This window comes from Ictidomys tridecemlineatus, chromosome 5, assembly GCF_052094955.1.
Source record: "Ictidomys tridecemlineatus isolate mIctTri1 chromosome 5, mIctTri1.hap1, whole genome shotgun sequence".
NCBI classification, from domain to species: domain Eukaryota; kingdom Metazoa; phylum Chordata; class Mammalia; order Rodentia; family Sciuridae; genus Ictidomys; species Ictidomys tridecemlineatus.
The window spans coordinates 183,430,564-183,457,822 of record NC_135481.1 but is presented as its reverse complement, the minus strand read 5'-3'; the positions used below and the strand labels follow the sequence as shown (position 1 = coordinate 183,457,822).

The following is a 27,259-nucleotide window of genomic DNA, read 5'->3' as shown; positions in this document are numbered from 1 at the left end:
CTTCCCTCTATAGCCTGCTCTCATGCCCCCCCCTTGTGTGTGTGTGTGTGTGTGTGTGTACTGGGGATTGAACTCAAGGGTGCTTAACCATTGACTCCCATCCCCACCCGCACCTTTTTTTTTTTTTTTTTAATCTTTTGAGATGGGGTCTCACTTAGTTGCCAAGGCTGGCTTTGTACTTGCGATCCTCCTGCCTCAGCTCTCCAGAGCTGCTGGGATTAATAGGTGTGCACCCACTGCAGACAGCCTCAGACTCTTTCTTATTCCTCCATGCATACCAAGTCTTCTTCCTGTCCTCAAACCACCAAGCTCTTTCTCCCCTCAAGGATTTCAAAAGGATATTTTCTCTGGCCAAACACCCATTCCTGTATTTGCTTCAGGGATAAAATCCAATTCATCCCACCCATAAATATAACCTTAAATGTTAACTCCTTGGAAAAGTCTTCCCTGAATCCCAGAGGCCAGATGAGGTCCTTGGTACACTCTCCACTGATACCCTGTATTTCTGTTTTGTAGCATTTCTAACAATTTATATTTGGTGTGCTTATATGCCCATGCCTCTAAAATCTTGCTTAAGCTAGGCTACCTATAGTCAAGACACTCCTCCAGTTCAATTAGTTCTCCAATGGTCCTTCACAAAAAGGAAAAGAATGATCTTCTATTCAAAATGTCATTTAAAGGTGGCTATAATGTGGCAGTAGGATGTCACAGGAAAGTCTAAGGAGACTGAAGATCTAAATTAGAATCTAAGAGAAATGAAGTTAGAGTTAGCAGTAATCATGGATAAGTTTTTTGGCTCCCACAGGTTAAATTTACTCCTGTATAAAAGGGAGGCATAAGTATGTGTCTGTTATAGATGATAAGAGACTCAAATCAAGCAGAAATCCTTTTTACAACACAATATCCATTATTTTGATTATTTTAATATTGTGGTAAACAACAGAATTCAACACTAAAATGTTGTGTGATCATCATTACCTGATAATTATTATTAACTTTTTAAATATTTTTTGTAGTTGTACAGAATTTCTTTCTCTCTCTTTCTTTCATTTTTATGTGGTGCTGAGGATCAAACCCAGGACCTTGCATGTACGAGGTGAGCGCTCTACCACTGAGCCATAACCCCAGTCCTTTGATAATTATTTTTGTTATTCCTATTCACACCCTCTATTCCTCAACATGTTCTGTTTCTCTGTGTCCATAACCACACAATTATTTCTATCTGAAGCTCTTTTAAGACCTAGTTTTAGCCTAATTTCCTTTATAAAATTGTTCTTGATCTCTAATGCTGGTAATAACTGCTTTCTGTTTATCTAAAACATTTAATTTTTTATCTTTCTTCTATCACAGTGGAATTTTTACCAGAACAGCCCATCGGTGGCCTACAAATTCTTTGAGGGCTAAAAGCATTGTTTATCTATTTTTGTAGCCCTAGAGCTTTGTGTTATTTAAGAAAAAATATTTCTTTAAATGACTTGCTTAGGAGTTTTTTTCCTGATTCTTTATTCTAGGTAAAGTAATTTTTCAATTGATAGGGGCAAAATATGTAGATGAGTATTTTTCATTAGAAACACAAGGCAATAAGTGAGAAGATGTAGTGTAAATGACAATATACTAAGTATTTTAATGTGGCTTTCACATCTTAAAAAGATGTTAAATCCCTACAAACCAAGACTAAGGTTTTTAGTCTCAGTCTTCTAAATGTAAAAGTCATAGTCTATAGAGAACTAGTTCCCTGAGTGTTTTTAGGTTGCTGTTCACATTTTCATGTATGTCAGCAAAGCCAGGTATATAGCCAACTGGCTAACAAGACAGTTTCTTCTTTCAGAAACTATCAAAAAAACCAAAACACATAGTTTATGATGTGCTTTTACAGATATCATCCCATCTAGTTTTGGTGGAATTTACCCAGGTGAGAACTTAGGAAGCTAGAAAAGGTATGTAAGACTAGATTAAATTTTAGTCTTTCCAGATTCAGAGAATTCACATTCTTTTTCTCAAGAGTCAAGAAAGCTGAATAGAGGAAGAGAGCTATGGAAATCAATATATGTTTATTACTCCCTATATCACATTCTGTCTACCAGACAGTAGCAGGGATGATGGAAGGGACTGTATCTGTCCTGTTTAGTCAATGTAATTCCTTGTGCTATGCATATGCTGTGCCTGGCACATACTGGGATTTTAATAAATATTTGTACATTTATAAACAAGTAAGATTACAATATGACCAATTAATAATGAGACACTTTAGGGGAGGTTACCAGAGAATGCTAACCGTGAAAGTACTTGTCTTTTTTAGTGGGAAGGTTTATTGTCTATTAGTCTAGATGGAGAGAACATTCAACAAAGACAGATTATTAAGAAATATAAATGAGGGGTTGGGAGTGTGGCTCAGTGGTAGAGCGCCTACCTCACACATGTGAGGCACTGAGTTTGATCCTTAGTACCACATAAAAAATAAAGAAAGAAATATAAATGAAAACTAAACTAAGATCTCATCTCATCTCAACCAGAATGGTAACTATCAAGAATAAAAGTAACTGGGGCTGGGGATGTGGCTTAAGCGGTAGCGCGCTCGCCTGGCATGCGTGCGGCCCGGGTTCGATCCTCAGCACCACATACCAACAAAGATGTTGTGTCCACCGAGAACTAAAAAATAAATATTAAAAAAAAAAAAAAGAAAGTGTGATAATCCATTAAAAAAAATCTTTTTTTTTTTTTAAAAAAAGAATAAAAGTAATAATAAATGTGGGGGAAGATGTAGGCAAAAAGGTACTCATACATTGTTGATGGGACTTGGTGGACTGCAAATTAGTGCAACAGTCTGTAAAGCAGTATGGAGACTCCTCAAAAAACTAGGAATGGAACCACTATTTAACCCAGTTACCCCACTACTTAGTATAATTCCAAAGAAGTAAAAAAAATAAAAATAAAGATTCTACAGTGACACAGCCACACCAGTGACACAGCAGCACCAAGCACCATTCATAACAGCTAAGCTATGGAAACCAATCTAGATGCCCATCAACAGGTAAATGGATAAAGAAAATAGTTAAATGGATAAAGAAATTGTTATATACATACACAATGGAATATTATTTAGCCATTAAGAATGAGTTTATGATATCTGTCAGTAAATGAATGGATCTGGAAACTATCATACTAAGTAAAACAAGTAAATCCCAGAAAATCAAAATTCAAATGTCTTCTGATATGTGGATGCTAATCCACAATAAGGGGATATGGGTGGGAAACAGTAGGTCAGTGGATTAGACAAAGGGGAATCATGGGAAGGGAGAGGGATAGGAATAGGAAAGACAGTAGAATGAATCTAACATAATTTTCCTATATATACATATGAATACACCACAGTGAAGCTCATCATCATGTACATCCAAAAGACTGGGATCCTAATTAGAATAAGATATATTCCATGCTTGTAAATCAGAAGAGTCTATCATGCATAACTAAAAAAAAAATTAAAAACCCCACTAATGGGATCAGTCCTTAGTTATTTAGCTCCTTACCTTGATTCGTGAACTGGGATTTAACATGATGTATTTAATGGAACCTTGGATGTTCTGTGTCCAAGATACCAGCCAAGTAACTTTATTATCATGCCGGACCTCTTTCCACTTATGTCCCGGAGGAGGAGAAGGAACCTTGGCATCTCTATGAAAATAAGAAAGCAGAGAAATGAGAAGAAAGAAACAATTTCACCTTACGTATCTACTGGGCATTTACTTCCAAATTTTCTCCTTGTAACTCAACCTAAAAAATATTCGGGAGATCTACCCACAGAAATATACCATGTTGCTCTTACTCTTTCCTAAACAGTCCTCACTAACATGGAGAACAGTCCTAACTATTGGCAATAAAGGAAGCCCTTCACCTCATTTCTGACCTAAAAAATAACTGTCATACTTACTTGCTACAGTTGATGATTATATCCTCAGGCATGATCCTTCTTTTCAGCATGCCCGTCTTTGGATGGTTGCCACGGCCAAGGAAAAGCCCAGGAGGCTCTATCTTGAAGTTGGCAATCCTCTCTCTATGGTTATCCATAATACAAAAGCCATATTCTTTCAGCAACTTTTCATTTTCCTCTTTGATTTTCTGGAATACAGCAAAGTAATCAAAATGGATTCAAACTGCTGTTCTCTGCTCACCTATTTTTTTTATCTCTTGTGGAACAGGTCAAAAATCACTAAGAAATAAATTAAAGTATAAGAAAACATCTGGTAGATTTTTCAGAGACAATAAAAATCCTCCCCCTAAAAATCTACCTAGAACAACTAACCTCAACTACAGATTCAAAACTGACTTCTCAGCACTGAGGATATAGCTCACTGGTGGGGAGTCTGGCTAAAGGGCATGCTCAAGGCCCTGTGTGTGATCCCCAGTCCTGGAACAGGGCGGGGTGAGGCAAGAAGAGCCTGACTACACACACAAAAAAATCTGATTCCTTTTTTTTTGGTACTGGGGATTGAACTCAGGGGCACTTGCTCACAGAGCTACATCCCCAGCCCTATTTTGTATTTTATTTAGAGACAAGGTCTCACTCTGTTACTTACCGCCTTGCTTTTGCTGGGGCTGGCTTTGGACTAGAAATCCTCTTGCCTCAGCCTCCTGGCCACTGGGATTACAGAAAGGCATGCCCTACCTTGCTGGGCTAATTCCTCTATTTTAAATAATATGTGTTTATAAGTATTATCTGGGTGTTTTAAAATATAATTTTAAAAAGTCCTTCACAAAAGCCAAAGCCATTTGGTTAAAAATTATTTCATAAGGGTTTTTAAAGCCTATACATACCTGTTTCATAGATTATTTCTTAGGTTTATGGGTATATATACTTTATACTTTGTGATACTTGCTCCTCCTCTTGTGGGGGAAGGGGGAGTTCCAACCTCCTTATCTTCTGTCAACTATTCACCATCTTATATTGATAACCAAGTTCTGCTGCTTTGTGGGTATTAACTAAATTTGTTGGTTGCGTCCTTGGCAGGGGCTAAGAAGGTCATATATATATATATATATATCTTATTCTAATAAAAGCTTTCTATATTTGAATCACTATTTCAAGAACAAAGCTCCAAAGTGGTCTTAAAACAAAACAAAACAAAAAAACCTGAAGTAAATAATATACTAAATTTCACTACTTTGGAATATCAGTTAAAAGATTAACCTAAGAGTAAAAACATCTGATGCAGTTATCATTCTTAAAGTGACTCAGTAATTTTTAAACTTAAGACCTAGAATAAATAAATGTTAAATTCAATGAATGTATAGAGCTGGGCGCATGGTGCACACCTATAATCCCAGCAGCTCTGGGAGACTGAGACAGGAGAATTTCGAGTTCAAAGCCAGTCTCACTAAAAATTAGGTGCGAGACCCTGTCTCTAAATAAAATACAAAACAGGGTTGGGGATGTGGCTCAGTGGTTGAGTGTCTCTGAGCTCAATCCTCGGTACCACCCGCCAAATGTAAGCATGACAGGTCCTTTAAAATACTGAAACTACAGGGCCTTGAAGTACAAAGAATCCTTTAACATCCTTAACTTAATAAAAAATCTAGCCTGAATTCTTCTAGATTATGTGTTACCAACTTTTTCTAGATAAAATATTTTAGGTTCCAAGTGGGAATAAAGGGAATAAAGGGAAGGGTCTCTGTTGCAACTACTGATCTCTGCTACTACTGAATAAAAGCAACAGAGAATATATAAATAAAGTAGATGTGTCTGTTTCACACATGTTTTTTTGTGTGAAAAAAACATGTGTGAAACAGACACGTACAAAAAAACATGTGTGCTAGATACTAGAAAGACCCTTCAGCAATGAGGATGGCCAAGACTAAAAGTGGATAAGTGTGACTAGATTTCAAAGTAAAACAAATCAAAGAATAGGGAGGTACATGGTTGATTCTTAAATCCTTAATATCTAGTACCACTGTGGGACAGGTTTTCAATGGAACAACATCAGGGTTCTTATATTGAGCTAATGAATAAAGAACAGTGAATTAATACTGACATCAATGATGTGTCCCAAAAAACTAAGAAGAAATTAAATGAATTAATCACTATTCCAAAATTCTCTAGAGGTTTAATAAATTCTGTAATACCAATTTTTCTTCTTTGCTCATCTGTTTCCGAGCTTCTGACTGAGCTTTGAAATACTGGTTCATGTGGGTAAAATCACATTTGCTTAGACTGGTGATTGTATTTTTCTCTTCATTAGTCATTTCCTAGTCAAAAGAAAAGGGGGAGATAAAGATTACTCTTATGTGGTTTCTTGGGCTCTTGGCAAATTGCTACAAATCTCAGGTAGATGAATAAAACTTTGAGAGACATGGATATGAGCAATTACTTTAGTAATGAGAGAAACAGTTCCATACTCATTGTCTCTTAGCAACATTACCCCTGCTCTACTAACTCATTAAATCTGATATTCAGAGCTAGTTCAGGAGACAAACTTTAGTTACAAATTGAGAATAATAGAGTTTTAAAAACCACCTCAATAGATACATGTGGTTTTTAAGAGCAGAAAGTAGGTTAAGCAAAATGAATAAGAATCAAGACAAATGGGATGTCAGATTAACATCTCTGCAATAGCAGAGGGAAGTCCTAGAGAGTCAAATTTTCCTTTGTTCAACTGGATTGAGGTTTTCTGTTTGTCTTAATCTGATTAAAACCCCTCCTGCAGTTATATGAGAGCTGAGAGAAAAAAATAAGATTTCTTGGATAGAAATTACCCATAATATATTAAGTAAACAGACAAAAAATATACAATTTATAATGCAACAAGATTCATAAAAACTCAGATTTTATATCAGGGAATTTTTTGTAAAATCATAATTTATACTTAGTATTTGACCAACATTTTTGAAAGCCACGAAGGATCTAATACATGGACTATAGTACCTTTCTCCAGTCTTTAAAGAAATTTTTTCTAAATATTTCCTTAGTAGTATATTCATGGTCGAGCATTTTTGCAAAGAATGTAGCTACTTCTTCTGCTTTGGGGCTCAGCTTCATAACTTTACCTAGAAGAAAAAGTGGTTCCAAGAAGTAAGGTATAATATTTATATTCTAAATGTAAATACTGAATACCGGAGACTTCTTTAATAACCAATTTACCATCTTATGGAATGGTAAAAAGGTCTGGTGACAGTTACAACAAAACAAAGACAACATACTGATTTACATCTACTTGTTTAAATTCTCCTCCTCTTTTGGAGATATTTACCTGGCTTATTTTTGGAGACTATGCCAGTTAACTGTTCCCAGGTGCCTGCTCAGGACAAGGATGACCTGGGGAAGGCCCAGTCACTCTTCCTTTTCTTTTTAGCAAGCAGGGTCCTTTACACCTCTTCAATGGTTTTTAAAAATCAAATCCTCAGAGGGAGTCCTGCCACTGCTAAGCTAAGCAGCCTCTGTTCAAGAAGGGGATGAAGGGATAGGGAAGGGAGCAGAAGAAAGGAATTGCAGGGAAAACAAATAGGCATCTTTCTTCTTCAAAGTTAAGTGGAATATGAATTTTTAAAAATTATATATATATATAAATTATATATATATAATTTTAAAAATATATATAGCAGGCAAGCCCAGATTTCCCATAAAGCTTCAATAAGACCTCAGAGAACATTACTACTAGACGTATGTGTTACAAAGACCAAAAAAGCATTAATATCATGAGGGAATTTTGTCAGAAATATAGAATACTGGGCCCTAACCCTAGACCTACTGAATGAGAAACTGCATTTGAATGAGAATCATATTCACGAGGGTTTGCAATGCACTGCACTGGAATACAGGTACTATGAGGCTGCTTTTTACAAAAACAGTATTCATTCATAGCACAAGGGATGGCTAGGGTTCCTCATAGCATGTAGTGTTTATATAAAAGCTGCTCTAAAAAAGCCCTGATGTATCACAAAGCTACTTACTGGTAAAGCAAATGTGGATAGAGCCTGGGGGTTTTGCATATCTTAATTAGATAAAAAGCAATAAAAGAAAAAGCACTTTGGAGTTAAATCTACTTTTCAAAGAGAGTACTTTGAACAGAACAACTTCCATTTTTTCCTTGTACATCCAACTTTATGAACCAATACATGCCCTAATAATAGCATCTGACTAATATTAACAATTCAATGAAAGGAGTTCACATTTAATATAGAAACCTAAAATTTAACCAAAAATCCATTTGCTATAAAACTCAGAAGACATCTCATCCCCTGACTGTAGGAATATGGGGAACTGTATCACAAAATTCAAACTCACAGTAGACAGAAAGAACCTATTTGGCCATCATTTAAAAGACCAACAGGTGGCGCAGCTTTCCCTTCTCAATCCTCTCAAGTTTCTGTTTTGGAAGGAAGACTTGGAGAGGATAAACTAGATCTAGAGACTGCCAGCTCTTCACAGAACTCAGGCCTGAACCAGATGAGAGTAGAACTGATATGCTTCCAATGTAAATGAAGATATTAAGCCACTAAGAATAAAATGAATGGTTAAGAAAAATGTGAATTGTTCTTTGGTATGTTTGGTATATACCATGTATTAATAGTATTTGGGGGGGGGAAGGGGGGGGGGAGAGAGAGAGAGAGAGAGAGAGAGAGAGAGAGAGAGAGAGAGAGAGAGAGAGAGAGAGAGAGAGAAAGACACTCAGGGCTATCTTACTGAATTCTGTCCCAACAGAGGAAGTAACTGTAACTTGTCTTGCTTAAAATAAGCTGTCAAAAGATTAAATAACAGCTCCCTGCTGCAGGGTAGTGGGAGGATGACTTGAAGATTCCTGGCAATGGTCATATTTTATAGAAAAGGGTCATCTCCAGTAAAAGGAAATTGCTGAGTCAGAGCTGAAAACTGAAGGTCCTTTGAAGAGGCAGCGATTCACTACTTCAGTCAGCCATTACGACCACCTTCCCTGAGAATTCTCTTCCCCAGAGAGTAGGCAGCATTGACATTATCAGTTTGAGCTAAGGAATCAATACTTTTTGACTTAATACAGAGTGGGAGTTTTCACAATCAAAGGAAGAAATCCCAGAGGGAAATCTGAGAAATGTTAAAACTCTAGAACTGAAGGACTAGGCAAGAATAGGGGAAAGGATGGGGTGGGGTCGCAGCTCAGTGATAGAGTGATTGGGTAGCTGTGAGGGGCACTGGGTTCAATCCTTAGCACCATATAAAAAATAAAGGTTAAAAAAAATTTTTTTAAAGAATGGGGGAAAGGACCGTGGCAACAAGTAATCTAGGTCTTGCCTTCCCATTTTGAAAAGCAAAAGAAATCCCAAGACTAGAAAATCTAGCTTTTCCCTTCAATCTCTTTGAACCTCAAAGTGAGGCTTTTGTGGTTGAGTTTTATTAATAATTATTTTTTAATATCTTTCCCAGAATACCTGTACCTTATGATAGTCTTGGTATTTGAACCCAGGAATATATCCTTTAAAAAAAGAAATTCTGTATAAGTACCAAACATTAACTGATTATGCCACTGGAGGTAAATGGTTGGAGTTGGAGGATATCATACTAAGTGAAGTAAGCCAATCCCCCAAAACCAAAGACTAAATATTTTGGTAAGTGGATGCTGATCTGTAATGTGGGGGGTGAGGGGGAGAGCTTGCAGAGAATGGAGGAACTTTGGGCAAAGGGGAGAGGGGAGAGAGCATGGGGGCAGGAATGATGATGGAATGAGATGAACATCGTTACCTTAGGTACATGTATGACTCCACTTATGGTGCAACTCTACATCGTGTACAACCAGAGAAATAAAAAGTTGAGCTCCATTTGTGTACAATGAATCAAACTGCATTGTACAACTAATTAATCAAACTAGCATGTACAACTAATTAGAACAAATAAATATTTAAAAAAAATTCTGGCTTACCACACTTGTTCCTTTTCTTACTTACAGACCCATCCTTCAGTATGACTTACAACTGAGCATCCCTTATCCAAAATGCTTATAATTAGAGTATTTAGGATTTCAAGTGTTTTTCCCCCTTTTTATATGTTGTACTATTTGCATTACCATAATGAGAAATATTGAGAATGGGACCCAAGTCTAAACACAAAATTCATTTATGTTTCATACATACAAAGCCTGAAGGCAAGTTTATGTAATTTTAAAAAATATTCTTAAGCATAAAACAAAAGTTTCACTTTCTGGTATGTCAGGTTGGTGCTCAAAAAATATTTTCAGATTTTGAAGCATCTATATTTCAAATCTGGGATGTTCAACCTATACTACCTTAGACCCATAAGGATCTGTGGCCCTGAAGCCACTGTTGGTAGGCAAAAAGATGTACCAGAGCTCTCAAAAGTTTTGTCACCAGTGCTTTTCAGCAGTCTTTTTTTTCCAGTGTTTCTCAAAGTTTGGTCAGTAGACCACTTGGTTCAGAAGCACCCAATCCTACTCCACACCTATTCAATAGCTATTGCCCAGATACATTCTGGTAAGTAACCTCAAACCCTTAAGCACATAAGCACTCTAGCTATTACTGCATAGAGCTCTTGGAATGAGGGAAATCAACTGAACATTATCATCTATGTATTGCTGCACTGACAACAGAAGGCTATTTTCAAATCTGTCAACACAAGTATAGAAAAATTGGTGATGGCTAAGACACAATTCTGAAGGTTCTAAGAGACCCAGGCAGGCATTTCTTTAAAGCAACTTATCAGACTTGACTGCATGTATACCAAAGGCATATTGTTATATTACGAAAATGAACAGATCAAAGTAGTCCTAGCTAGAGGTTGACAGCAGAGTAATTAATCTTCCACCAAATACTAATACTATTTTTAGTGATAAGCAGCTTGTTGGCCTGCATTATTATCCCTAACACAAAATATTACCATTAAAATTAGACTTTTCTAACTACTCCATTGCACTGAGTTGGTCCAAGGAAATCACATTCAGATAAAAACCTCTAGTGGGTTGGGGTTGTAGCTCAGAGGTAGAGTGCTTGCCTAGTATGTATGAGACAATGGGTTCAATCCTTAGCACCACATAAAAATAAACCAATAAAATAAAGGTATGCTGTCCATATACAAATATCAAAAAACCTTAAAAACAAAAACCTTTAGCTTGAGGACCATGGACTGTGAGTTAAGTAAACACCTGATGCCTCTTTCTTTAAACCATGTAATAACTAAAACAAAATAAATAGAAAGTAGGATTCTTCCTCATTTTGTATGCCTAAATAGAAGCAGAAACCTTTTCTTGGCCAAGAATCAGACAATTTGGAACAACTCACCATCATAGTAAAACTTGACACTCTCTGGAAGGGGCTCATATGGTGGAGCAAATACAGGACCTTTATGTTCTAAGAATTTCCACTTGATGCCTTCAGGATAGCGTTCTTCTTCCCACCTTTCAAAGACAAGGCACAACCTCATTTAGTGATCACCTTGGCTACAGAAATTACCAACTATTAAATGCCAAAATAATTATAGGCTTAATTGGCTGATACTCATTCAAGGCCTGGATCAAAATAATCAAGTTTCTTTCATACTTTGAAAAAGTCAGCAATCACAAGGAAGATGAAATTCTCAGGTGAATGGAGGAAAATACATTTCAACAGTTCAGTTCAAAGATTCTGAACATTAAAGATTATCACTTAAGGAGCTAAGCAACAAATGGATGCTATGGAAATAGAAACAGCTGTTTAACACAATGCTGTAACAGTATACCACAATGGTATATGTAACAGGGTTTATTATTTATCCTATTGGTATGTAGGAAAAGGATTCCTAAAAGTAGAGATGCTAAGTAAAGTATAGGGAGAAACGACCCTCTGGGAAAGTACATACTGTAACAAAAAGACCAGGAAATAATAGTTCAGGTGGGGCATGTTGAGTTTAAGGTACTTATAGGTTTACACAGATCTAACTAGCAGACACAGACAAATGAATCTAAAACTCAGAGGAAACAACTTTTTGAAAACCTTTTTATTTAAAAAAAAAAATCAAACATAAACAATAATTAATACAATAAACAACCACCTATACACAACACTGCTAACATTTTCCTAAATTTCTTCTTTTGGTTGAGGCATTTCAAAGTTAATTGTAGACTTGATATTTTACCACTAAATTTTTCAGCAAGTATCTTTATAAAAATGATATACTCACATAACTATAAAAATACTATTATATCATCAAAATAATTTTCTATTATCATTCTAATATTCAGCCTGATTAATAACTTCCCAATGATATTCAAAATATATTTTTATAGAGTAAGTTTTAATAAAATCATATATTGCAGTTTGTAGATATTTCTACAAAGTCTCCTCTTGTTTGGAACAGACAAACCTTTCTTATCACCCTAACATTGAAGAAGAAAAAAAAAAATAAGGGTAATCCAGATGATCTTATATACAGAATATTTTAAAACTTTACAGGTTACTATTTCTACTTTAAAATGAAAGGACCTACAATTCTATTAAATAAGTCCTTCCAAGTCCAATATTTTACTGCAAGTTTTTTCTTTTTCTTTGTAGTGCTGGGAATTGAACCCAGAGCTCTGAGTAAGTGCTCTACCACTGAGCGGTATCCCAAGTTCAAGTTCAGAAAACATCAAAAGAAAATTACACATAGAAAATCATACTGTAATAACAGTATTACTACAAAACCAAAATCAATCAATCTAGTCAAATGATTTTCAACTAGAGTGCTTAAAGGGGGAAAGACAGTCTTTTCAACAATGGTGTAAAATGATGACACTGGGCACTTACCTTATAGTATATATAAAATTTAATTATAAAACAAAACATGCAAACAACAACAAAAACCCACAACGGACCAAAGACCTAACTGTAAGTGCTATAACTATAAAATCTTTAGAAGAAAATATAGGGGGAAAATTTTACAACTTTGGATTTAGTAATGAAAAACAACACAAAAAGAAAAATAAGTTGGGCTACATGAGAATAAAAATGTCCCTTTATCAATGAATATATTCAAGAAAATGAAAGACAATTCACAGAATAGAAGAAATATCTAAAAAACCACACATGTGATTAGTCTAATAGCCAGAATATACAAAGAACTCCTTGCTCGGCAAAGTGGCATGTACTTGTAGTCCCAGATACCTGGGAGACTGAAGGATCACTTGAGCACAGGAGTTCAAGGACAACCTGGGTAACATAGGGAGGCATGGTTTCTTAAATGCAAATCAAAACCACAATGAGATATCACTCATACCTGTTAAGATGGCAATAAAACTTTTAAAAATAACAAGTTATGTAGAGATGTGGAGAAAGTAGGACCTTGGGCATTCTGGTATGAATGGTCCAGTCATTTGATCCCTAGGAATAACCACCCCCCAACACACACACCAAAAATAGGAACTCCTTCAAATACTTGTAGCACTATATGCTAGAGTCAAAAGGTGGAAACAACCCAAGTGTCCTTGGACAGATGAATGGATCAACAAAATGGGATATATACATATAATGGAATATTATTCAGTCATAAAAGGGAAATAACTTCTGATGCATGATACAACATGGATGAACTTTCGGGACATTCTGTTAAGTAAAATAAGCCAGTCACAAATGAATAAATACTATATAATCCATTTTTATGAGGTACCCAGAATGGTCAAATTCATAGACACAGAAAGCAGAACAGTAGTCACAGGGGGATGGGGCATAGGGGGAAATGAAAATTAGTGTACAATGGGTTCAAAAGTTCAAAGTTTCAGTTTTGCAAGACAAAAGGAGTTTTGGAGATGGATGGTGGTGATCATGGTGCACAAGAATATAAATATACTTAATGCCACTGAACTGTATGTACATTTAGAAATAATTATGTTGGTGTCTTAATTACACATTTAAATAATTTTTTAAAAAGACTTATATTTTTTAAAAAGATTTAATAAAATCTTAGACCTAGGAGGAGTATTAAAGATCTTCCATAATCAACCTACCACTTTATAGATGCAGGTAGGAAACCGGCAGAATCTTCTCATTAGTAGTTGACAAAGAAAGGCCTGCATGCAAGAACTCAACCAACCCCACAGTTTATTCCTCTCTAAATCAGAGAGAACATATATTCTTGTATACATGTATGTGAAAGCATTTGCAAGGAATTAACTGTTGTAGCAGTCGCAGAATAGGTGAGAGGAGACTCAGAATGCCATATTTTCCCTAATGCAGCCAGGACTTGGCTCTATGGCTTATAAATACAAGTTAAGTAGCAAGTTTATAATAAAATTCACTTGAAAAGGGAAAGGTGAGAAAATGCTAGAAATATGTATAAGATAGGAAAGTAAATCCACATGCTTCTTGAAATTAAGTTCCCTAGGAGATAACAAGCACCTCAAAGTATACTGTAAAACTGTTATAATTTTTTTTTTTAAACCAGAAATAAAAGACACACTACAGCTATCTTGAATTTAATCTCTGGAATTAAGGGCAATTTCTTTGACATCAGGATATCAATGACCCATATTCCTTAAGTTTCTTACCATTATATAACTGATAGTACTCATGAATCCTGATCTTTCAAGCACTAATTCCTTATATTATACTCCTAATTTCTTACATTATCCCTTTGCTAAGAGACTAGAAATTTTATTTAAAGTCACACCTAACATCTGCAATAAACTCCCCAGTTTCTAAAGCTCTTTGTGAAGCATCAAATGTTAATTAGACTCAGGTTTCAACAGGTCATCCCTGACAACAAAAGTGTAAAAGTGTACTTAACACAGAGCTATCACCCTATACAGCTACACTGGGTAACAGTTAAAAACAGGTTCATCTGGGTTAAATAGATTTTCATAGATGAGTCAGTGCCACCACTTTTAACACTTTTTTTATTGGGAAGATATCATAAAGCAAAAAAAAAAAAAACAACTCAGAGGGACCTGAACTATTTTTCCCACCCCCCATAATTACCAAACTTAGGGAGATAAGGACAGAATAAGCCACCTCCCCCACTTTTGGTCAAGAGCAACATATCTGAAAATACTGGAGGAAGGCAAAAAGATCTGCACATTTGTCAAGCTAGTAAAGTGTGTGATTCTTTTAGAGGGATAGCAAGAGAAATAGCAAAAATGAGAATATTTGCCATTTTCAGTTCTCCAACTGGGTCAATTTGGGAAGTCAGTGAGAACACTGGAATTCAATGAGTGAACTATGGTAATTGGTTAGGAAGTCATTAATCCACAGAAATAAAGATTTATACAAACTTACAGTGTGTCATTAAGCACTTTTGTTGAAAAGAATGCACAAAGTTGAACAATCTAACTTGAGAAAAACTGTAGCAAGTAACTGGTCATTCCCAAATATCTTTAGTTCAAGACTAGCCAACTCTTCCACTTTAAGCCACAATAAGAATAAAAATAAAAATCATGGTCTCTCAGAAGTAATATGTGGCAACAATAATGAGGATTTCAATCACAAAGGCAAAAATAGGTCATTAAATCCTTCCAGGGCACCTAATTCTACACACATGGGCTGGATCAGGATAAGAGTCCATCTTTACTGAGCCCAATTTCTAAAAGAAGAGAAACCTCAGGGAGCTTCTAATGACAAGTACATCCAACAATCACTTATTGAACACCCACCACAGAACCCAGAGAGATTCAACAGAGATTCTCAGGACTCTTAATAGTATCCCCCTAATTTACACAATCATTTTAGTGCATTTAAAAAATTGTTTAAAGGTCATAAAAACCTTTCACTACCGTATGAAAATAAAAACACGTTCCTTTACTTTCTACTCTCTGACTTCTGGAAAGGCCCAGGTTTCCCCTTGCTTTGTTCATCCTTTCTACTCTTCACCTTTAACCAAGATGTCCTACCAACAAGGCAATAATGGTTGTCACTATGTGGAAACATTTCTGTGCTGCTGCTCCCAGGAACCTCCATGGGTACTACTCTTTCTACTATCTCAGAGGTGTTAGAGACATCACTGTTTTAATGACAAAAATCATAGTAAACACATACAAATGGGTCTATAGACCACACACCAAGCTGGGAATAAAGATACTCCAAGACTGCAAAGGAATATGGGAATGAAGAAAAGAGGCAAAGGTTTATGTTCTAACTCATAAAACTCAGGATCACTTGAATTTTTTCCAACATAAATACCAATCATGTATCACTGATATAGTAATAAATAACACAAAATTTAAGAAAAATAAAATGTGTCTTTTAAAATTCGAAAAGTAGAAAAAAGTTCTACACCTAAAAAGTAAACTGTTGTTGCTAACCTTCCCTCTGAAATAAATACATATGAAACTTCACTTCTACAGAGAAGAGTGCCTATTTCTCATAATCACAACCTTAGGTACTTTTACTTATTAAACTTTCCAATCTGAGGGGCACTGAAGAAAACGATGTGTCTTTTTTTTTTCCCCCATCTTAAGTTCTTAAAGTTATGTTTATTAACCATTAATTTTCTTTATAAACTGGCTATTCCCTTTACATTTCTCTTAAAAGAACTCATCTTTTTTCACATTAGAAATATCACACCTTTGCATTACAAATATATTCCTTTTTTTTTAATGTCATGAAGCTGTTTGTCACATGGAAAATTTCAATTTTGATGTATCAAATTTATAAATAATTTCTTTATGGCTCTGGTTATGTTCTACATTTCTACTGCAAAAGAGCTTCACTATTCTACAATTACACAAATATTATTCTAGGTTTTCTTATGGATGTTTCCTTTGTTATTGTTTTAATGAACAGGCAGTTTTTCCAATGATTTGTAGAATAACACATCCTTTCCCTATCATTAAAAGGAGTGTTTGCAATACCAACAATGAACTGTAACTTCAAAAGGCTAGGGAAAAAAAATATATTGAAAGTTCCTACCCAAAGGAAACGATTTTAGATTTGTTTAACCCGACTTAAATGTCATACATTGTATACATGTATGAAAGCATCATGTTATCCACTAATATGTAAATTTTCTTCGGTTTTAAGTATCAGTGAAAAATTAAGTTTAACTTAAAAGAAATAAATAAATGCATCTGCACTTTGTTTATGTGCTAAGTTCCTATCAATATATAGGCTACTCCTATAGTCCATTAGGTTCAATGAGTAGAATCTAGTTTTGAAATCAAACAATTTCCAAGCTAGTTAATGACTTCACTAGAACCTGGAAAACTTACTTCAGATGATATTCTGGAGAATTCTTTTAAGTATTCCCCCCAAATGTCAGAATGTCACCTTTAATAACTCAATACTCTTACTTAATTAGGTTGTGCAAAAAAGCCCTGATATTTTAACCCAGCACTGAGAGGTTACCATTTCCACTTCTGCTCCTCTTCTTTCTTCGGCTTCTTTTTCTTGTTATCTGGCTCAGGAACTTTTTTATCTTTATCTTTATTCTTGGGTTTTTTCAATTTACCATCCTACAAAGAAATATGGTGAGAAAGCACTTAAATAAGAACTGATCACACTTCCAGAAGCAGTTTTTGGGAGCCATTAGGAAGAAAAACTATAATCATAGAATATCAGAACTGGAGAGGATCTGATTTCTAATCCTCTCTCGACAGATGAAGAAAATTTATTGGTACTTCATAATGGAGCAGTTACTTCCCAAAACTCCCTGACAAATACAGGAAAGTAGTTAAAAAATACTCATTCTTCAGGGGAAGAGCCTGGGAAAACGTATTTTTAAACCTTACGGGAGTTTGGAAAAGCACTGCTATAGAAAGTAACCCTAGTGTAGTGTACTTTCCAAATTTACTTCCTCACTTATCTTTAAATCCACATATCTTATAATCTTTTGGAATATAATCAAATAATGGGTATAGGAGGCCATGCATTAGATATTTAGTATTCAATTTTGAAGGAAATTCCAATTCATTGGGGGAATATTTTCTATCCTTACTGCTTGTATACACAAATATTTTGGAGGTTCAAAAATAAGTACTGCTTCTTATGGTGCTATTTCTTTATGCCTCTTCTTTAAACTATAAAGATATATGAGCTGATCATGATAGAATAATAAAAGAGCATCAAACCTAGGTTTGAGTGCAACTCACCAATAAAGTAAGACAACTCTTAAAACACACACCTAGACAAAAGTATGATACTCAACAGGTGACAGTCCCACTCAATAGAACCTAAACTCTTTAGAATATTTTCTTTTGTTCTACCTATTTGACATAATTTAACTTTTTACTCAACAAGTTTTATACAGCAATGGAAAGTGGTTTTGAACAATGTTAAAATCAATTACAGAATGGCAGAACTGGAAAGACTTGTCTAAAAAAAACTTTGAAACAGAGGGTTATGCCACTTGATCAAGGTCATACAGCTATGACTGACCACAACAAAAGCCCAAGTTTATGAGAAAAATAATAGAATGTGATTTATGGTAAGGACCAGAATAAACATTCTAGGACTACATGACAGGATGGCAATCAGGACAGGGATAAACGTAAGGTCTACAAGCAAATGCCTTTTAGGGTAAAGGTAAGGGGAAAACTGTAGTACTACATATATTTAATGCAGGTGTAGGAAATATAAACGTGTAAAAATGTGTGGAAGGAAAAGGTAATAAAGGATCACTTTAATTCAGATAATGTTTACTCTTTAGGCTGAACATAATACAGGAAAAGGAAATGTTTTCCAGTTAAGACATTTTCTGAACAGCTTCTAAACAACTATGCAGATGGTCCCATCAGGAAACAACTGGCTCATATTTTCAAGTCTCAAATTGTGATAAGCAGTCACTGGGAGACTTCAGAACAATTCCCAGAAACACAACAACAACAACAACAACAAAACCCCCACAGCCGGCAAGTAAGGTTAAATGACAGATTCTGCCATCTGGTTCCCTGCCACATTAAGACTGGGCTTTAATTCATACAGTCCTTTAGCCTGCTCTTTTTTTTTCTTTCTTTCTTATAAGGCTGCTAAACAACAACAAAAAGAAGTTAACCATTCCTTTTTCCAAGTGGTTTAACAAATTCAGAGAAAAGTTATTATTTTGCATAAGCACAATTAAACAAAAGCAAGAGAATGCATGAACAGCTCAAGCTTTACTTTTCTTTTTGACTGGTTTCTACTGATTATTTACACGAAAGTAGAGTGACTGGCTACCATAATCATTACTCATCATTTTACTCTCAATTACCTGAATTGGTTCTCATTAACTTGAACTTCTGCCAAGAACAGACTAATAAATAGAAAAACTACAATTTTCTAAATTCAGAACCTGATTTTCAAAGACTTAAGCTAACTCATCAATATTTTTTAAATTTAATGATTCCATTAAAGACCTTTCTTCTTTCTCCTTATGGAGAGATCAGCAGTTCCACACAGCAGCTAGTGTGTTGGCTCTGGAATCAGTAAGGGATCAAATCATGGTTTTACCACTTAGCAGCTATGAGACCTCTGGCAATCAATTCAACCTCTCTATTCCTCATTTTCTACATCTGCCAAATCAGTAGGGCTTTGCACCTCTTATAGTTGCTGTAAGAATAAAATAAAATGATACATATGTAAAGCATGCAAAATAGTACCTGGCACATAGTAAGCATCTATTTCATTTAATTATATTTACTAAGATGATAAATTATGTTCTTAAGACTTGGTGCCCTTACTATCATTATCTGGTACTTCAACTATCCACCTGATGCTTGTGAACCCATTTTGATCAACAGGAGCTAATCTCAAATGACGCCTACAGGCTAAGAACTTACACAAACCCTTTTCTTGGGAGAATACAGTTTTAAAAACCTCTGTGAATTTCTGTTCTTTAATTACTTCCTAATAACTTTTTAATACAAGAAATCAGAAGTGTCAAAAGGAGGAACCAAATTATTGTATTTTATATCCACCACAAGCATCAAATAGATTTCCTGGAGAAGTACTTGAACTGAACTGAGATTTTTTAAGGAAGCCAGAAGAAAAAAGGGAGGAGAGAATGTGTGCTCCAGACAGAAGGAACAACAAGTGCTACATAAAGCTCTAAAGCATAGAAGAACTTGGTATGGAAAAGAAACAAAGAAGGCCAGTGTAGCTAGAACAAGGTGAGTTCAAGAATAAGATGAAACTAGGAACAAGTTACAAGGGCCAGACTGAGGGAAACTGTGGTCAAGAAGTTGGATTTTATCCTACATCCAAACCTATTAAAAGACTTCAAAGGGATAGTTACTGAGAGTAAAGAGCAAGCTTTGTTAGATATAATTATGAGACACTAAAAAAATTCTTGGGGAAAATTCTTCAGGTTTGTAAGCCAAAATGCGATTTCTTATGAACATTTCCTACGTATATTTGAAGATGTATTAATTTCTCTAAGAATATTGGTTTGGCAGCCTAATTACAGGTGGATATACAAGGAAGACAAACAGCAGAATCTGCAGATTCTGGTTAAGATACTTTGGGGGCTCAGAAGGTTTGCTGACTCAGGTCAACACAAAGCCACAGCCACCACTTACATGTGAGATTTTTTTCCTAATGTCACCACTACACCAATAAATTCCTATAACTCATTTACCTTCAGAAGTTGTTTTATGGAAAATGCCCACTTCCAAAATCAATCCCCAAAAGGCCTAAGTAGACTCCTTACTAACCTCCTCTTCCTCAGGTTTTCGTTTCTTCTCCTTCTTGATATCTTCTGTTTTGATTTTCTTAGGTTTATAATCAGCACTAGAAAGGAGAATAAGAATATGCAGTTAATGTAATTATGACTCAGGAGTTCTCACCCATGGGATTGGGACCTCCAAACTCTTGGAAGCCTCCATGGCAGTGACTGCTGTTACTCTTGACTAGGCATTCTTCAGGAGTAGAGAGGGTAAAGAAGGCCAGACCAAGGATCAATAATTACAAAATAAAAAGAAACAACTTATATGATACACAGGCCTGGGAATGAAATGGGGTGGTAGAATAAATACATAAGAAATAGACCCCACTATAACAAGTAAATCTGGGAACTAAATGCATAGCATAGCACAATGGCTGCCTCTAGCAATAACTTACTGGAACAAAATTCTGTATCAAATGAATATAAATGGGTTTGCTAAGTATGTTTCTTCTCCCATTTCACCCACTTCCTATCATAAATCCTTTGCAGATTCTTAGAGCATAGTAAACTAGAATTTAATTTGAGTGAATCTGGGAAGTAGATATATGTAAGATTTAAATAACTATTTTAAGTGAGTTTTATTAAATGTCTATACACTGAAACTTCATTTAGAATTTACTGAAAGGTATAACCCCTAGGAGAAATTTCTTTATCTGTGACAGAAAGGTGATGATAAAGTGATAAATAATTTAAATATCCCTTATTTGCTTATCAAACTAACTCTCATAATTTTAAGAGAAATCAATTACCCAATGAGTAATATATGATTTCTCTGTATATTATAGACATACACCAAATAACTCTTTTAAACACTCCATTTTGTTTTCAGAAACAAAGTTCATTTCACTAAACACCTCCCACACATCAAAAGTCAAAGCATGAAGAAATACTCACTCATCCTCATCTCGAGGTCTCTTTAATGGCTTTATGTCCTCTTTAGGAGAAGCAAAATAGCCATCATCCTCGGGTTCATCTTTAATTCGTGGTGGGCTAATAACAACAAACAAAACAGCTACTTATTGGGGGCTAGAACACTTACAATACATTAAATAATACAAAGCAGTATTAAAACAAAAATAAAAAACCCAAAGTACACATTCATCATCTCACTAAAAAGAAGCTAATATAAGGATACTAATGTACATAAGAAAAATTATTTTCTATAAGTACCTCTTCTCATTTAATTCTCAGTATAATCTAGTGTTGTAGGTGGTCTTGTCCTCATTTTATGGAGGAATCAATAGTATCAGGATTCAAGATGAGGACTCCCTATTGCAAGTCAATATTCTTTTCCATTATATTTTAGGTATCTTTGCCAGTAGTGTCAAAACTACCAATGGAATAAATCTTATTTTTTCAACTTATAAGGGATCCACTATGTATCTGATATCACAAATGACCTGAACTGATTGCTCTAGCACATCAAAGCTAAAATGGAGCTTTAAATATAAGGAAAGAAATAAAAATTAGTTTCCCCAGCTTGGCATCTTAAAGTCCCCCAAATCTGGCAGTAATGTATATGTATATCCAATTACATGAAAACACAACAAAGCTGGCAAAATTACAAAGCAGGGAGAGTGCTATAAATGAGAAGGCCCAAACCAAACTGAAGCCATTCTCTATCCAATCTATTCTCAACCTGCTTAGGTTTTACTTAGAAAAATGCCTATTAATATAAGAAAAAATACCATTGTTTTTGTTAAGATTTCAACCTTCTGAATGTAAAAAAAAAAAAAAAAAAGATGATCCTATTAGACAATTATCTTCAGCCAAAAAAAAAAAAAAAAAAGAAGGAACAATTAAAAAAAAAATTAAAAAAAACCTCAAAGGGACCAGGACTCAGTGTCCTGGAAATTATTCCTCCATGGTTAGGCACATCATGCAGAATCTCACTGTCTTTAGTTCAGCAAATAGCCTCTCTAGGAAACGCCACCATCTACAAAAGAGTGGGACTAAGGAATGAGCATCCAGACTCAGTTATAAAGCATATTCATAGATTTTTGTTCCCCTCCTCCCAAAAGTATACTGGATCCCTTTGGTTGTGACAGAATTTGAGTATTTAAAGAAATTAGCTCTCCTTATTTTAGCACTCTCCTCACTTCTATAGCTATTCCCCTTCCCATCCCAATCACTGACAAAAGCCTCAAGGGTCCAGAAGATAAGAAACACTGCCACTTACCCAACTAGTTAAGTAAACGCCAGATTCTAGGATGATTGTGGGCGAAGTTAGAAACATGTGGGCAGGGTTTCTAAGCCTGAATCATCAAACTAACCAGAAAACTGCTTTCTAATGAGGACTCTGGACTCTCTAGAGACACAAACACAATGCAGAAAGCAGTCCAACTAGGTGAATACAGAGACAAAAGCCTAGAAGAAGGGTGTGTTTTAACCTTCTAATCCTGAAAGTCTGAAAATGAAGTTTTGACTACATAGTAAGTCCAGAGAATCTATTCATACTTCAGTAAAAGTCCTAGGCAATCTCTTGGCAGAGATAAGCCACTCTGAGACACAGAAATCAAGAGTTCCTATGGAAGCCTACAGCTCAGATATTTCCTAACTTTTATTATTTTGAATTTCTAGAACAGTTACAAAACATGCCTGCAGAGGGCACCCACTTCTTATCTACTAAGGGCCTGGAGTACATGGCACAATTTTCAAAAACTTATTTAAGAAAACTGAAAACTCAGTCTCAAGAAAGCAAATTTTCTGTCCCAGTCAATAATATAAAAACACCTCTAACAATATCTAACAAATCCACTGTTATTCAGTGGAGAGTATGAGAATACATAATCATAAAAGGAGTTGTTTGTTTTGTCTTTTAAACTAGAAGGGTCTTTTGGGCTTATTTTAAGGAGTTGAGGCCAATGAGTACAACAGAATAAAGGCAGAAATATATAAAATGTGATCTCGGGCTGGGGATGTGGCTCAAGCGGTAGCGCGCTTGCCTGGCATGTGTGGTTCGATCCTCAGCACCACATACAAAGATGTTGTGTCCGCCGATAACTAAAAAATAAATATAAAAAAAAAATTCTCTCTCTCTCTCCTCTCTCTCACTCTATCTTTAAAAAAAATAAAAATAAAATAAAATAAATAAAAAATAAAATGTGATCTCTAGAATGTGCACACTTTCCTTTCCTTCTTGAAAATGATATATTTCTACCAAACCTATATCCCTAAAAAAACAGATCAAGTAAGGTTCAATATATGAGCTTTACAATTTTTCAATGGAGGAATTCAGGGTAGGTAATTTTTCAGGAATCTCCATAGTTACTACTAAGAAGATTCTTTTTAGAGTGATGAAAATATTCTGGAACCAAGTAGTGAAGTTGTCTTGTAAACATACTACAAATCAATATGCATATTATATATAAATTTTAAAAATTTTCTTCATGTCAACTGTCTCCACTCAAAATAACCTTATCTAAAACGTGCTGGTCAGTCTAACTGGTATTCTAGAAATGCTCTCAAATTGGCTTAGACCAAGTCTTCTCACTGTTCATTTCCTAAGAACCACCAAGGTGGCCAGGTTGGTACCTTTGGGACAAGCTCAGACAACATTACCACATGGACATGTGGCCTGATGGGCACGTAGGAAAAGGGAAGCCAAGACAGCAAAGGAATCTTACCTAGAGAAGCCATTTTCCTTCTCCTTCTTTATTTTGGCGTCTCCAGAGGCTCTAATCTGAAAGGTAAAACAACAGACTAGTGCTTTAAAAGGATTAACTCTGATAAAAACCTCTCTTATTTGAGAATACTTAGCATCAACTATTGGGGCACCTTGATCCTAGGTTGGCTCTTCTTGTTAGCAAAACTGAATAGGTGAATTAAAGGTCCTGACATTTTTCCCAAGACTTGTTTTTCCTAATTCTTTTGGATAAAACTGTCTTAACAGATTAAGAAAGGTTTCCCTTCAAAGTGGCAATTTTTTATCTTTAAATATAATGGCAGGTCTCTTTTCCCCAATAAACATATTTCACTGCTGAAGGGTTTGCTCTGGTAGTACAGAGAGAAAACCAAAACCAAATCAAATCGAATTGTCTGTTTCCTGCCTTCTCTGATTTTAGGCAAAGTATACTCATTTTCCCCTTCTTAGACATTTTCAAAAATCTTCATACATACGCAAAGGGACATTCGTGCGCGGGCGCGCGCGCACACACACACACATACACAAAATCTCTGGAAGGAGAAAAAACAATAAGAGTATAGTGGATGCCTCTGGGAAGGATGGGAACAGGAAAACTGGGTAAAAAGGAAGATGTGTTCTATGTTCCCTATTTTGCAGTGTCCAAATTTACAATGTAGAGACATGAGGGGGCATGTTTACTGAAGACTGAACCCAGGGGCATTTAATCACTGATGCACATCCCAGCCACTTTTTAAACTTTTATTTTGAGATAGGGTCTTGCTAAATTGCTGGGGCTGGCTTTAAACTTGTAATCCTCCTGCCTCAGCCTCCTGAGTTGCTGGGATAATAGGCATGTGATACCATGCCTGGATTGATTATTTTTACAAAGAAATTTTCATAATTTGAAACAGGTTGGCCCTATTGTCTCTTAACAGGTACCTTTTCACTCCAAAGCTAAGAGAGCTTACTATGTAATGAAGGAATCATTAAAGTTCAACCCACATTCCTTTCCCCCCCACTGGAAAATTCTATACCTTTTCCCCCCCCACTGGAAAATTCTATACCTTTTCCTCCTTTCGTTTTTCCTTGTCTCTGTCTTTATGTTTGTCCTTGTGCTTTTCTGAGCTCCCATCTTTGTGTTTGGTTTTCTCCTTCTCTTTGTGTTTCTTTTCAGAATCTTTATGTTCACTGTGAAAAATAAGACACAAAGGGTTAGACCAGAGTAAGGACCACAGGGTTCATCTCACAAAATCAACTCATAAGATCTCCTAAGATAGCACAAACCATAGAAATTTATAATGTTTTAAAGAAACAGACATCAGGGCTGGGGTTGTGGCTCAGCGGTAGAGCGCATGTGAGGCCCTGGGTTCGATCCTCAGCACCACATAAAGATAAATAAATAAAAAGGTATTGTGTCCAACTACAACTATAAAATAAAAGAATCAGACCCCAGAAAAGGTTTAAACAGGGGCTCTTCACTGTATCAGCTTTTCTTTTGTTTCAATTTTTTGTTTTTGTAATGAGGCAAAGGAAGCAAACAGAAACACAGTTACTCTAAGTACACCAAGGCATTTTAATAGAGTTGATTAAGAATACATAGCAAGCTACCTGTTCTAAAGCATTCATATTTAATGTGAGGGGTTAAAATCAACTCACCAAAAATACATTTGAATGGCTCTGTGCCAGGCTTGAGATATATCATATATATGGCAATTCAGGGTTTTGTGCAATGAGCAGGCTAACACAGTAAATGTTTCCTTTTAGCTTTTACTAGGAAAAGTTAGTCACTTCTAGATGTTACTTATAAATCTGCTTTATTCTTTCCTCATAATCAGAAGAAATGCCATCTGAAGACAAGGGCAAGTTCTGTGCTAAATGCTAAAAAAAGGCTTGCTTTTAAAGGGGTGTGTGGTCTTACACCTCTTAGTACTGTAAAAAGGCATTGTTCCTTTGGAAAGCAAAATACAACATTACAAGGCAAAAGCCATTAAAATGACCATAACTTTTTATGCCATGATCTAGCTTCTGAAAATTTTTCTTAGGGAAATAATGTTACACAAAATGTTCGTTTTGGTGTTCCCCATAACGACGACGACAAGACAAAAAAAAAAATCCCAAGAAATTGGGTACAACCTAAATAATAATAATAAGGGGAAACTGATATCAAATTATGTAATTAATATAGTATAATTTGGGATTACCATACATATACATGTATGACATAGATGGAAGAGTACATAAAATGATCATACTTATATAAAAACATGCATGTGGATAAAAAGGAGCAAGAAGAAAAATATCACAAGTCATAGTTTAAGGTGACAGAACACTGGATGACTGCTTTCTTCAGTGCACTAGACTAACAGTAAAGAAGCTTTGCTCAATGCATTAATGTGTTTCACAAGTAAACAAAAGGGAGTTCAAATTCAAGTTCTCTGAATTGGGGAGTCTAAACTACATTCATCATGATGAATGAATAAAGTTCTTGCCTTTCCCATCCCATACTTAGCACCTTAGCTCAGGTAAAACAGACTTTACTGGCAATGAGCTCTAATGAGGCTAGGCTCATCCCATAAAGTCTACTCAAAAGGGGTCTTGTTTTATATGAATACTTGTCTATGCAGAAGACTAAAACAGGAGAAATAAATGATGGCATCCAGTTAGCCACAACCCAGAATAGGGAATATCTGTTCTCACACACATCTCTGCACACAGCAGCTGCAACTCAAGATAGGCAATTATAGGTTATAAATACGCAGAAACTTCTAAGAAATCAAGCCAGCAGGGTGAGGGGACTAGCAAAATAAACAGAACCAAAGGTTTAGGAAAAGGTACAGGTACTGGCACAGATTTAAAAAAAAAAAAAAAAACCCTAAGTCTACTTTCCCTCATTTACATATTCCTCCAGCTATATTACTCTCATTAGGCTGTTATTTTTAGATGCCACATTTTTTTTAATTAATGAGGGTAAAGAATTTTGGAGGCACAGTGACCAAGTTCTCCACATGCTGTTTTTTCTTTGCATTAGTATGACATAACTCTACTCAATGTGTTCTCATAATGTTTTTACCCAAAACCCA

The 27,259-nt window shown here is 35.5% G+C and overlaps 1 protein-coding gene across 2 annotated transcripts in view; it reads right to left on the bottom strand.

Moving 5' to 3' along the window:
• The window catches only part of Top1 (DNA topoisomerase I), an 81,823-nt gene that overhangs the window by 14,561 nt on the left and 40,003 nt on the right, over positions 1-27,259 (bottom strand). Inside the window, exons 4-13 of one of the 2 annotated variants that reach the window (XM_005329833.3) lie at positions 25,244-25,367; positions 24,181-24,236; positions 21,449-21,544; positions 20,544-20,619; positions 17,263-17,369; positions 11,254-11,369; positions 6,917-7,038; positions 6,118-6,240; positions 3,929-4,116; positions 3,528-3,672 (exon numbers count right to left, since the gene is read on the bottom strand). In XM_005329833.3, coding sequence (XP_005329890.1) covers positions 3,528-3,672; positions 3,929-4,116; positions 6,118-6,240; positions 6,917-7,038; positions 11,254-11,369; positions 17,263-17,369; positions 20,544-20,619; positions 21,449-21,544; positions 24,181-24,236; positions 25,244-25,367 — 1,153 coding nt within the window. Of the gene's footprint in view, positions 1-3,527; positions 3,673-3,928; positions 4,117-6,117; positions 6,241-6,916; positions 7,039-11,253; positions 11,370-17,262; positions 17,370-20,543; positions 20,620-21,448; positions 21,545-24,180; positions 24,237-25,243; positions 25,368-27,259 lie in introns of those variants that run through there. The other variant, XM_078051790.1, reaches the window with a different exon arrangement.